The sequence below is a fragment of the Sarcophilus harrisii genome, chromosome 1 (assembly GCF_902635505.1).
Source record: "Sarcophilus harrisii chromosome 1, mSarHar1.11, whole genome shotgun sequence".
Taxonomy (NCBI): domain Eukaryota; kingdom Metazoa; phylum Chordata; class Mammalia; order Dasyuromorphia; family Dasyuridae; genus Sarcophilus; species Sarcophilus harrisii.
In genome coordinates, this window is record NC_045426.1 from 690,472,956 (window position 1) to 690,487,020 (window position 14,065).

At 36.4% G+C, this 14,065-nt stretch overlaps 1 protein-coding gene across 2 annotated transcripts in view; it reads left to right on the forward strand.

Annotated features, from left to right (window-relative positions):
• Positions 1-5,286, forward strand: part of LOC105749342 (2'-5'-oligoadenylate synthase 2) — a 33,768-nt gene extending 28,482 nt beyond the window's left edge. For both annotated transcript variants that reach the window (XM_031948631.1, XM_031948630.1), the window contains 3 exons: positions 856-1,094; positions 2,325-2,478; positions 3,983-5,286. In XM_031948631.1, the coding sequence (XP_031804491.1) occupies positions 856-1,094; positions 2,325-2,478; positions 3,983-4,054 (465 nt within the window). In that variant the 3' untranslated portion in view covers positions 4,055-5,286. The remainder of the gene's footprint in view (positions 1-855; positions 1,095-2,324; positions 2,479-3,982) is intronic.
• The last annotated feature ends 8,779 nt before the right edge of the window (positions 5,287-14,065 follow it).

Sequence of the window (14,065 nt, forward strand, 5' to 3'; positions counted from 1 at the left end):
CAATGGAATATTATGATGAGTGAATGAAATCAGAAAAACCTAGGAAGACTTAAATAAACTGATGCTGAATGAAGTGAGCAGTCACAAGAAAACATTGTACACAGTAACACTGTGTGATCATCAGCTATGATTGACTTACCTCTTCTCAGCAATACAATGGTGCAAACAATCCCAAGAGATTTATGATGGAAAATTTTATCCATATCCAGAGAAAGAACTGATGGAGTCTGAATGGAAATCAAAGCATACTGTTTTTACTTTTTTGTTTTCTTTTCATTGTTTTTCCCTTTTGTCTTATTTATTCTCTCACAATATGATTAATGTGGAAGTATGTTTTACATGATTATATTTGTATAACCTAAATCAGATTGCTTGCTGTTTTGGGAATGGTGAGGGAAATGAGGGAAGGCCAAAAATTGGAATTCAAAATCTTTTAAAAACTGAATGTTGAAAATTGTCTCTACATATAAATGGGAAAAAAATGAAATACTGTTAATTTTTTTTAAAGAAAGAACATCCAGCATAGCACCACTTTTTCCCTAGAGAGCTCCTCTGGATCCTGCTTAATTAACATGAGAGACCAAATATCAATTTCTTTGCTTATCTTATCCCAGGTTGTACAGAGGAACACATCTGTACTTCCTGTTAGCAGCTGAATATCTGGAAATACACACTTCTCAAGCAGAAGAGAAGACAACCATCCCTCAAAGCTGGATCTTGTATTTTAGTATATGGGTTGGCCTTCTGTACCCTAATTCTGCCAGACATAGCTTGAGCTGTTAAATCACAATGACAGGATTGAGTGAGTTTTGTTATTTCTTTTCTATTGTTTCTATTTTCTTTCTTGGCCCACAGTGTCACAGGAAATTGAAAAAGAAAGGGTCTCTCCCTCCAAAGTATGCTGTGGAACTTCTGACAGTCTATGCCTGGGAGCAAGGTAGTGGGGTGCATGATTTTGACACAGCTGAAGGCTTCCTGACAGTTCTGAAATTAATCATGCGATACAAAGAGCTCTGTATCTATTGGACAATCAACTATGATTTTCAGAATGAAATCATCAGGGATTTCCTATTGTCTCAACTCACTAATTCCAGGTACCCATTACAAAGAAACCCATTTTTCTTCCCTGATCCCTAAACCTAATGTCAGTAACTCAGACTCCCAAGCCCTTTGAGGTGATGACGGCCATGTGAGGTTGGAAAAAAAAATAGGAGTAATCCAGATAAGGGGAAGCCAATACAACCTCAGAAAGGCAGGGTCCAGGAATATTCAGTATGGATGATACAGAATAAAATCAGCATAGTGTAAACAAGGGAATTAGACAGATAAGGGGGAACCTGGTATTCTCTACCCATCTCTCTGGGCCAGAAATAACACCAAGTTTAGATTCAGAGGAGACCTAAGGGATCTCAGGCCACAAGGAGGAAAACTGAAGACCTATCTTCTAAGAACCAGCATTTTGTAGGTGCTACAAAATTATTCAGATTAACCTCTTTATTCCACAGTTCTACCTTTCTTTCCATCCGAGTAAAAGGAAATAGAGTAGAATAAGATGGGAATTAAGAGATGAAAAAGGAATGGAGAAGACCAAAAATGCCACTGATTTCCCACTCCCACATTCTGAGCATTAATATATTGAGTTTATTTAGATTTCTCCAAATTTTATCAACATTTATTACTTTTCATTAATTTTTATTGCATTAATATTATTTTTAGAAATATGTACTTCTTCTTACCTTCAAACCCTTTCAACTTCTCTATTTCTGTTTAAGGTGTTGCTGTCCTTCCTGTCCACCAGGGTCATAATCTCAGCCTTATCATGGATTCCTCTCACATACCTCCAATCTGTTGCCAAATTTTGCATTTTCTCTCTCTCTACGACATCTCTCATGTCTAATTCCTCTTCTCTCCTCACATAGCTACTACTTCATTGGCTTTCACCTGGTTTATTTCAAGAGCCTCCAAATTGGTTTCCCTGACAGGGAGTCCATCTCTATGCTGCTACTGGAGTGATTTTCTTAACTCCAGATTGGATGGTGTTACAATCCAACTCATGAAACTTTTCTAAAGCCATAGTCTCACCATGTCATTTCTCCACTCCATAAATTATTATTAACTTTAGGATTAAATACAAACTTCTTTGTGTGACATTTAAAGTCCTTTGCGATCTAACTTGAGCCTATATTTCTAGCTTTACTATATATTTTTCCCTTTCATGACCTAAGCAGATAAAATGAAACTTTTTCCATGTGATCATAGCCTTTCAGTTACATAGTAGGTACTTAACAAATGATTGCTGATTGATTAATTTATTGGCTGTTTAGGCCTGTGATCCTGGATCCAGCCGACCCCACTGGAGATGTTGGTGGAGGAGATCGCTGGTGCTGGCACCTCTTAGCCAGTGAAGCTGAAATTTGGTTATCTTCTCTCTGCTTCAAGAGAGGGAACTTTAATCCTGTAAGACCCTGGCAAGTGCCGGTGAGAACTTTTGCCTAGCTGAGAAAGTGCGCCAGTAATATCATGTATTACTATCAGGTTTGTGATACTCCTTATACACCCAACCACACAATTCAGACAGGCAAAGACTGAAGGTATAACTGTTATTTCCATTTTTAATAGATAGAAAAAAAGCAGCCAAGAAGTAGAATAACCTGCTCATGGCCACACAAGTATGTGTCAAAGGCAGAATTAGAATCCATATATCTCCTGCCCCCATATCTAGAGCTTTTTATTATAGTACATTTGTCTTTGACCAGGGGTCTCTGCATATTTGTCATTCAAAGCTCTTTATAAACATTTTTGGCCCATTTCCCAGATTCCTCCACCTTCCTTCATATTGAGTACTCTTCCATCCAATGACACTGACCTCCTGGCTGTTCTGTAAACAAGACACTCCATCTCTCACCTCCAGTATTGCATCTGGCTGCCCCCCAAGTCTGGAACACTTTCCCTCTTTATTTCTACCTACTGACCTCCTTGTCTTTCTTTCTTTCTTTTTTGCTGAGCCAATTGGGGTTAAATGACTTGCCCAGGATCGATCACACAACTAGGAAGTGTTAAGTGTCTGAGATAAGATTTGAACTCAGGTCTTCCTGACATCAGGGCTGGTGCTCTATCCACTGTGCCACCTAGCTGGCCCCTTGGCTTTCTTTAAGATCCAATTAAACCTCCTATAGGAAGGCTTTCCTGGCCTCCCTTAATTCCAATGGCTTCCCTTTGTTAGTGATTTCTTTTCTATCGTGGATATAATTAACTTTATATATATTTGTATGCATATCATCTTTCCCATTAGATTCTAAGTTCCTTGTCTCTTGTTTCTATTTAGCTCAGTGCCTAGCACATTGCAAGTGCATAATAAATGTTTATTGAATTAAATTGAATTGATTTTCAGGAACGCATTTTATCTCTTCGAAGTTATTCTTGGGCTAGCTAGATGTTGCAATGAATAGGGCACTGGTCCTGGATTCAGGAGAACCTGAGTTCAAATTTAACTTCAGACACTTAATACTTACTAGCTATATGTTCCTGGGCAAGTCACTTAACCCAATTGCCTTACAAAAATAAAACAAAACAACAACAAAAAAAAACCCTGATGTTATTCTTTTTTTAGAGTTTAACTTCCATCCCTTTCAAGGAAGATCTGTTTATTTAACCAGCTGCTCAGATGAGACACTATAACTATCCATAAGCCAAAAAGACCTTCTCTGATCTAGTGTAATTATCTCCATTTTCCATTGGTCTTGGGAAATCTCTACCCCTTCTAAATAGTGGTGTTTACCTGACACAAAATTTACCACATTCTAAAATGGAAAATGCCTTAGATCTATATTTGAGGACATCTATTGAAACATGGTTGGTTTAAATGTCAGCAAATCTTGGGGACTTAGTTTCCTCTTTTATAAAATAATGGGGCCAAATTGGTTTGTCCTTTTCATCGCTCTCTATGATTCTAATTCTAAGACAAGTATCTGCTTTTTTCTAGACGGTCCAGACTCTAGGAAGCAGTGGGCTTAGATTTTTTCCCATTATAAAGCCAATATTCAACAGTACATGAAGAACATGAAGTACATATTAACGCTGAAGCCACTTTGAAGAAGATCAGATGTCATCTAGAGCTTGTCCCTCACCACTTAATTTTCAAAAAAATCTAAGGATACTTTATCTAATATCTCATGATACCTTATCAAATCAAATGTACTCATTTTCGATCCTCGTAGTATGAGACAGTAATCAACAACTACTACTCAAAATTCGCCTTCCATGGCTTTGGTGATTTTCCTTATTCTCCATTTATTTCTCTCATTATTCATATCACCTTTATAGACCTTTTTCTTCCTCCTTTCTTCCTTCCTTCCACTTTATTGGTGAGGATCTTCCTCAAGACACTGTCCTTCATCATCTGGTATTTACTCTTGACACTGAAAGCCTTTCCTAAGTATATCATCTATCCATGGTAGCCTCTACACTCTTTGCTTTTGCTCCTGCTGTTTTATTTGCTAGTAGGGGATAGGATGGGATGGGATAAGATGGAATGGATGGGATAGAATAGGATAAGATGAGGTAGGACGGTGTGGGATAGCATGAGATAAGATGAGATGACCATTTTAAGTAACTAAAAGGATATAATCACATGGAAGGAGGATGGAAGTTTATTTGTTTGGGCCATGAAGGAAGGACTAGGCCAAATGGGTGGAAATTGCAAGAGGCAAATGGACATTATGGTGTAAACAGAACCCATACAATCAAAATTACAAGGAAAATAGAAAACCAGGGAAAATTTTTGCAACAAATATCTCTTATAAAGACCTCAAATTTCTCAAATATGTAAAGAATTGAGTTAAATTTGTAAAAATACAAGTCGGTCCCCAATTGATAAATGGTCAAAGGATATCAACAGTCAGTTGTCAGACAAAGAATTCCAAGCTATCTATAGTCATATGAAAATGCTCTAAATCACAGTTGATTAGAGAAATGCAAATTAAAACAACTCTAAAGTACCATCTCACATCTATAAGATTCACTAATATGATTTTTAAAAAGCATGTTGGATATTGGAGAAAATGTACTTAAATTGGGACATGAATGTATTGTTGGTGAAGTTGTGAATTGATCCAAACATTCTGAACAGTTATTTGGAACTATGCCTAAAAGGCTACAAAAATGTACATACCCTTTGATACAGTCATAGCACTGCTAAATCTATATCTCAGAGACATTCCCTTCCTCCCCTGCCCAAAAAAGGGAAAAGGACTTATTAATACAAAAAGATTTATAACTGTTCTTTTTTTTGTGGTGACAGAATTGGAAATCAAAGGGATGTCCATCCATTGGGGAATGGCTAAACAAACTGTGATATGTGATTACAATAGAATATTATTGTGCTATAAAAAATGACAAGCAGAATGAGTTCAGAAAAATCCAAAAAGATTTACATGAACTAATAGGTAGTGAAATGAACAGAACCAGGAAAATGTTGTACACAGGAACAGCAATATTGTTCAATAAAAGGTCTAAATGACTTATATTCTCAACAATATAATGATCCAAGACAACCCTAAAGTACAAATGATAAAGCATACTATCTGCCTCCAGAGAAATGTTATATTAATTATAGACTAAAAGCACTCTATTTCTTACTTTCTTCCCTTTTGAGTCTTCTTGTATAAAATGACTAATAGGGAAATATTTTACAAAATTGAACATGTATAACCTTTATATGATTATTCACTCTCTCGGGCTGGAGGATGTACGAAGGGAGGAAGAGATGGAATTTGGAGCTTGGAACTTTCAATAAAATTGTTTTTAAAAAAGAAAAAAAATAGAAAATCTTAATTAGCTTGCTTGTTCATTATTTTAATGCAAATTTTGCTGATCAGTTTCATAACTAATATTAAGTAAACTACAAATCTCCTTTTTTTTATGAGTCCCTCAATATCTTTGACTCTTGGGTTTCTTCATCTGTAAAATGGGGATAATAGCACCTATCTCAAGGGGCTTTTGCAAAGATCAAAGGAAATGATATATGTAAAGCAATTTGTATGCTTTAAAACACTATACTGGTACTATGATGATGATGATGATGATGACGCAGCAGCAGCAGCAGCAGCAGCAGCAGCAGAAAGTTTTGGTCCAGGGCTTAGAGTACTGAACTTGGAATCCGGAATACCTGCATTCAAATCTGACTTCAAATGCATACTAGTTATGTGAACCTAGGCAAGTCAGTTAATCTCACTTTGTGTGCCTCAGTTTCCTCCTCTGTAAAATGGGGTTAATAGTAGCACCTGTCTTCCAGGGTTACTGTGATGGTCAAAGGAGGTAATATTTATAAAGTACTTTGCAATCTTAATATGCTCTGTGAATGTAGTTACTATTAGCAACAACTGCATTATGTGATGGGGCCATTAGGTGGTGCCATAGTGGATAGAGCACTGGACTGAGAATCAGGAAAACTAATCTTCATGAGTTCAAATCCAGCCCCAGATACTTACTAGATGTGTGACTCTGGGAAAGTCATTTCATTTTGTTTACCTCAGTTTCCTCATCTGTAAAGTGAGCTGGAGAAGAAAATAGCAAAGGGCATTAGTATCTTTGCCAAGAAAACCCCAAATGGTCATGAAGAGCCAGACGATATTGAAGAAAAATTATATGACAGGGTTTTACCAAGGTTCTGCATGGCAAAACTCTTCCACATGTTTCCTGTGCTCTCAGGACCTCAATGTGATAACAACCCATTCTCAACCAGAAAGGACCAAGTCCAGGGAAGACTAACAAGAGTTCAACTACCTACTGCATTTCGCAAAATACTTTCATCATGAAGTAGTATGCTCATTATCATATCCACTTATGGATGAGAAAACCATTGTCAAAGAGGCTGAGTGACCTGTAATCACTGCCTCTATTGAGGCAGTATTGAGTCTCCCAGCTCTAAATCTCATATTCTTTCTGTAATGCTTCTCACAGGCAACAGCCAATTTTCACAAGGAAAATATCAGACTCATACCCTTTGACCGAATGATTTCACTGATGCCCTCAGGTTATTAATAAAGCTTGGAATAAAAACCCATCTGGACAAAAAATATACATGACAGCTTTATCTGTAATAATAAAAAACTGGAAGCAACCCATGTACATACAAAGATTTGGAAATGAATCAATATGTTATTCTTTGTCATTGTAGAGAGGTAGCATGGGGTAATGGTTGGGAAGACCTAGATAAATGTCCTGCCTCTTCTATATACTCTTGGAGCCACAAGAAACTTAGGTTCAAATCTTAATTCCATCCCCTATTGGCTAAATGCAAATGGGCAAATTTCTTAATTCCTCTAAATCCCAGTTTTAGATAGTCAAGGTAACAAGCATTGAAAACTTTAAAATATTGTAGTTGTAGGGGTGTGTTCCATTTAGAGTTCAGCAAAATTGAAGTTTATAAGGAACAAGGAGAAAGACAATTGATTATAGTGAAGAGAAAAGACCTTTCATATAGGATGGAATCATTCTATACTTTGTAAAGGATTTGAAGCTTTTAGTATGAAAGAGAAATAAGAAAAAGCCAATAGAAACAATGAACTACACCCCACTCCAGATTGCCTGGTACTTTCCCCAGGCATCTGCTTAACATAAACCAAGAAAAGAACTTTATTTAGCGTAGAGTAACCTGAACCTCAAAAGTATTTAGCGATTGTTGGGCAAATAACCACTGCCTGGGTTATGGTCCAGTGAGATTAATATTTGGGAAATGTTCTGGATTCTAGGTTAGGGTAAAGTCTGACTCCGAGTGAACAATCTCTGAACCAGGAAGATTGTCAGTCGTCTTGGAGTCTTTGTAGAGATGCATTGGAGACACATCTTCTAATATGAGGCAAAGGGTTGCTGCTATACTTTCTGAAAGCTTACAGTAGCACCAAGGTAATCCTGGGTCCAGATGTTGTGAGACTATAGTTGCTCACTAAAGAGTAAGCCCAAGCAGATACATCACATACTATGTCCTTAAATGAACTTCAGAAAAACCCTCCCAGAACACAAAGGACACAAAGGATGTCACACTTGTGAAGTGCTTTGGCCATATGAGTGCTCTGCTACTATGTACTTTAAGATTGTGCCCACTCAAATGGAATAGGGGAAGGGGAAGGGTGATAAAAGAGGAAGTGGTCAGTAATGAAACACTTTTGAGGCTGGACAGAGTAAAAGGAGAGAGAGAGAGAGAGAATAGAATAGAATAAATGGGGGAAATAGAGTTAGCGATAATAACAGTAAAAAGAATTTTGAAGAAAGTTTCTCTGATAAGACCTCATTTCTCAAACACAGAGGAAACTGAGTCAAATTTATAAAAAATAATAAGCCATGTCCCAATTCATAAATGATCAAAAGATATGATCTATGCCCAAAGAGGTATACATTCATGCATATACAATACCACTACTAGGCATGTATCCCAAAAGAGATTTTCAAAAAGGAAAATGACCTATATGTACAAATTTATTTATAGCAGCTCTCTTCTCAGGGCAAAAACAATCCAAAATCGAGGGGATGCCCATCTATTGGGGAATGGCTGAATAAATTGTAGTATGTGATTATGATAGAATGTTACTGTTCTATGGGAAATGATGAGCAGGATGCACTCAGAAAAAAAAAACTGGAAAGTCCTCCGTCAAGCAAAGTGAAATATACTGTGTACAAAATAACAAGAATGTTCTGGGATGATATTCTGTAAATGATCTTGCTATTCTCAACAGTTCAATCATCCACAGGAACACTGAAGGACTTATGATGAAAAAGCCTATCCATACTCAGAAAAGGAACTGGTTGTGTCTGAATACAGATTCTTTCTCTCTCTCTCTCTCTCTCTCTCTCTCTCTCTCTCTCTCTCTCTCTCCCTCCCTCCCTCCGCCTTTCTCTGTCTATCTCTGTCTCTCTCCCTCCTCTCTTTTACTTTATTTTTCTCAAGGATTTTGTTAGGGTGGGAGAGCTATGTTTTCTTTCACAACTTGACTTTTATGGAAATGTTTCACATAATTTCACATGTCCTTTCTTAATGGGGGCTGGGAGTGGGGATAAGGGAAAGAATCTGGAAAATCAAAAGTTTTAAATACAATTGAAGAAAAATTGTTTCAAATATAAGTGAAGCTTATTTATTAATTAAATTAGATTAAAAGCTAAATTACTGATATAAAAAAAGATTATGGTACTCCTTCCTCCCCCTTCTCTGAGGGTGTTTGTGGAAGGATTTAGGGAGGCATAGTTGTAACTACTGTTTTTTCTATGCCATTTGAGTAAATGCCTTTGCTAAGAATTGGGTCTAATGACTGATTATTAATGGGAATCATACTAATGAAGGCTCATGAACAACAGTATTTAAAATATAGCCACATCTACACCCAGAGAGAGGACTGTGGGAACTGAGTGTGGATCACAACATAGCATTTTCACTCTTTTTGGTATTGTTTGCTTGCATTTTATTTTCTTTCTCATTTTTTATTTGATTTTTCTTGTGCAGCAAGATAATTGTATAAATATATATGTATATATTGAATTTAACATATATATTTTACCATGTTTAACATATATTGTATTATTTGCCATCTAGGGGAAGGGGTGAAGGGAAGGGGGCATTGGAACACAAGGTTTTGCAAGAATTAATGTTGAAAAATTATCTATGCATATCTTTTGAAAATAAAAAGTTTTAATAAAAAAAGAAAGAAAATATAGCCACCCACAATGTTACCCCTAGAACTCAAGGTAGCAGTCCTTCTGGAAACCCAACATGCAAGTGTAAAGTTGAATGAATGAGGGGGTGGAGTTGGTACAATGGTAGTGAGGTACAAGTGTAAGAAACACATGTGACCAAGGCAGTTCATACCTCCAGCACTGCAGGTCCCTTTGATGGTCTCTTTTTTCTTTTCTTTTTTTTTTATTATAGCTTTTTATTGACAAAACATATGCAGAGATAATTTTTCAACACTGACCCTTGCAAACACTTTTGTTCCAACTTTTCCCTTCCTTCCTTCTACCCCCTCCCCTAGATGGCAGGCAGTCTCATACATGTTAAACATGTTGAAGTATATCTTAAATATAACATACATAAAGATATTTATACAGTTCTCTTGTTGCACAAGAAAAATTGGATTTAGAAAGGTGAAAATAACCTAGGAAGAAAAACAAAAATGCAAGCAAACAACAACCGAAAGAATGGAAATACTATGTTGTGGTCCACACTAATTTCCCAGTGTTCTTTCGCTGGGTTCTGTTCATCACTGATCAATTGGAAGTGAATTGGATCCTCTCATTGATGGCCTCTTTTTTCAAATGAACGCCTCAAGTTATTCCCTACTGGATGTAGCATCTCTGCTGGTCAAGTAACTAAGCTGTCCCTCTGGGTCTGCTCCTCTCTGTAGCTCAACTTTGAATTGGTAAGGAAGGTTCTTTCTTAAATCTATAGTCAACACTTTTCTTTTTGCCGTTGCCCAAGGTCTCACTCCTTACTTCCTGCCTCAAATCTTGACTATCCTTCTGTGCCTATGTCTCTCTAGAAAGTGTGTGTGTGTGTGTGTGTGTGTGTGTGTGTGTAATTATGTGTGTGTTTTCTAGAAGCTGAATGTCAGTTCTCCTATTGCCACTAAACCCTATGAGTGATGGCAAGGGGAGAGAGGGAAAAAAATCCATCATTCCCTTTCTGGTAGAGATGCAGTTGCCAGCCTTCCCAAGACTATTTCCTTCCTAGAAAATTGGCAAGCCAGCTTTTAAAGGACAATCACAGGGGTGATTAACATTCAACCAATCAATAGCATTTGACCCTTCAAGAATCTTTTTCACCCTTCATAAAATAATGAAGTGTGTGTATATATATATATATATGCCTTATATTCTGTGATTATATTCTGGAGTGGGAGTTTACTCAGGTAAAAACTATTCTTCACTTCCCTACCCCATCCAATCCCCTAACAAATAAACAGCAAATTTTCATTTAATGAAGACAAAACTGGTCACTAGTCTTATCAAATCCACAATAAGGAGTAGCCTCTAAATTATGTGCTCTATCTAATAGCAGAGAGCCCTTAAGAAAACACCATTCTTTTTGTAGATCTCAAAAAACTAAAAATGGATTCTTATGGTGAGGAATATGACTAGAATTGGATCCTAACTCTGCTACTTATTATGTGACCTTAAGGAAGTTTCTTATCCTCTCTAATCTTCAGGGTCCTTATTTATAAAATGAGAAGTGTGGGACTAGATCAGCATCCCCTAAAGTGAAATGCACACACTTCAGGGAATGAACAAGATAAAATGGGGGGGTAAAGCAAAAAATCTAAACTTTTGTATATAATTATTTTTCATCAAAAAATTTAAAAAGCTTTAGTATTTTTAATTATATTGAAGGACAATTGTTTCATATGCCAGACAGGGCTCTGTCACACACAATACATAAGATATCTCAAAGGAAACATTAGCATTCCATGAGGCAAAGGGTTGATGGTGAGTGATGCTCCTTCATTCACTTTTGATGTATGTCAACATATTATGGCTTTATGTGTGTCTGGTATCTGTATCATTAACAAAATAAAATCATAAAATTAATAAATCATTAATATAATAAGTAATATAAGATTAATAAGATAAAAATGAAAGCAAATTTAGATATTATATTTTATGTAGTTTTAACTAAACTAACCTCCACAAAATCTACAAGTGACTTAAAAAGAAATCTACAAGAAAATCTCAGACTGAAGATACTAGTACTAATTTGAGCACAGCAAACTAGAAAATAGCAAGACTAATATATGTATTCCTTATATAAGCATTTAATCAGCCACATTATAAGGTAAAACTAATATTTTGATCAAATACAATATGAAATCAACCAGAAAAAATGCAAGATGATCAAAATGATTGGAAATACAAATTTATATGCATGATTATTTAACAATGAACTGCTCACCTTTAATTTATATTGTGGCTTGAGATATTGACTAATAATGGTAATAGAAAATCATTTGAAAACTAAGAATCCAGAACATGAAAACAAACCTCTATGTTTTTTCAACCAAAGTCCTTTACTTTGCCAAATTTCTATAGACTTAAAAGATGTGAGAGATGATTCATTTTTGACCCGTACTCAACTCAAATCAGTATTAACATTTTAGTACGATTCCATAAGGGGTAATGATTGTTAGCAATTATGTTACTATATTCATCTAGTAATACATTTAGTTAATCAGCTAATATTAGGTGTAAGAAAAAAAACAGTTTATCAACCCATATTTTATATAAATCACATAGGAATAACTAGATAGAATAGGTTCTTATGGAAGAGCCCCTATAACAGGCCTAAAACTTTAATGAAATGTTCACTGTTTGTTAATTAGTTAAGAAGCTCACTTGTACAATCACAATAATGCTGACAAAGATATCTCCATCCTTTTACTCAGATTCCATAGCCAAACCCAGCATAGATGAGATGTCATGCTTCTTTGGGAAATCCCCCAACTTATTTTTGTACCTCCAGACCACTCCCTCTTATCCAACATGAGCAGGTAATCTTCTTATCATCACTTAATAGTGGAGATGCCCCATGCTTCACCCAACCTGTCATACACACACACACACACACACACACACACACACACACACACCATATCTCATTTTTTGCCTCTCAAGAGCAAGATCTATCAACCAACAAAATCTGCATTTTCCCATGCCTCTTTTGCATATTTGGGTATCGAACTCTATAAAAACAAGGTCCTGGGGACCAAGAGCCTCTCAGATGATGAGGAAGATCTGAAGTCTATGTCATTGGAGGGGAACATGGGCCTTTTTATAAAGTGCCATTGACTTAGAGCTCTGCCTCAGTGTTTTTTTCCTTGCAGATTGGGCAATAATAATTCCCACTATACTTAAAAGCCTCTTAGATTTCCCACTGAATGACAAAAAGACAAAAAACTACAAATCATCAGAAAATGCTTCTTTTTCTTAATATAATAAAAATGGCTGCTGAAATAATACACAGAACACAATAGGGAAACACAAATGTATTCCTTTGTCAGCAAATACTATTGGAAGAACAGAATTCCTTTTCCTTCTCCTTCTTCTCCCCAGTTCTTATCTTAACACATAATAGATATTTAATAAATGTTTGTTCATTACTAACCAAATATTCCAGGGCAGTGTGATGGCACAGTGCATAGAGTACCAGGCCTAGAGTCAGGAAGATATCTTCCTGAGTTCAAATACAGTTTCAGACACTTACTAGTTGTGTGATTTTGGGCAAGTCACTTTATCTGTTTGCCTCAGTTTCCTCATCTGTAAAATGAGCTGGAGTAGGAAATGGCAAATCACTCCAGTATCTTTGCCAAGAAAACCCCAATTGGGGTCATGAAGCATCAGACACAACTGAAAAAATAAGACTGAACACATGAGATGGAGTTGAGGAGAGAATGCATTCCAGGTATCTGGGAGGGCCAGTACAAAGCCACAGAAAGGGGAAACTGAGTGTTGTTTGTTAGGGACAAAAAGAAATCCATTTGTCTATATCACAGAATGCAAGAGCAAGAGTACTACTTCAATGAAGTCTCCAACATAGATTGGGGACAGATTATGAGGGAATTTAAAAGCTAAAGGGAGGAGTTTGTATTTAATTCTAGAGGCAACAGAAAATCATTGAAATTTATTGAGAAGAGGTCAGATCTTCATTAGGGAAAAATCACTTTGTCAGCTGTGTGAAGGATAGATTAGAATAGGGAAAGACTTGAGGAAGGGAGACCAATCAGGAAACAGTTAAGTCATTTAGACAAGAGAGGAGGAGGGTAAGGTAACTATGTGAAGAGAGAGTAGGGCCAGATTTAAGAAATGCAATTGAAGTGAAATAAAAGCCAGATTTGGGAACTGACTGGACATTGGGGATGAGGAGAGTAAGGAGTCCTATCACATCAAGGTTAAGACTTTAGAAAATGGACTAATGATGGTGCCTTTAACTGGAATTACACAGCTCATAAATGGCAAGGGTAAAAATTCATTAGTTCATTCAATCATAGATCTAGTTCAAATTTGTCTATTTTAAGGACCTAATTTTACA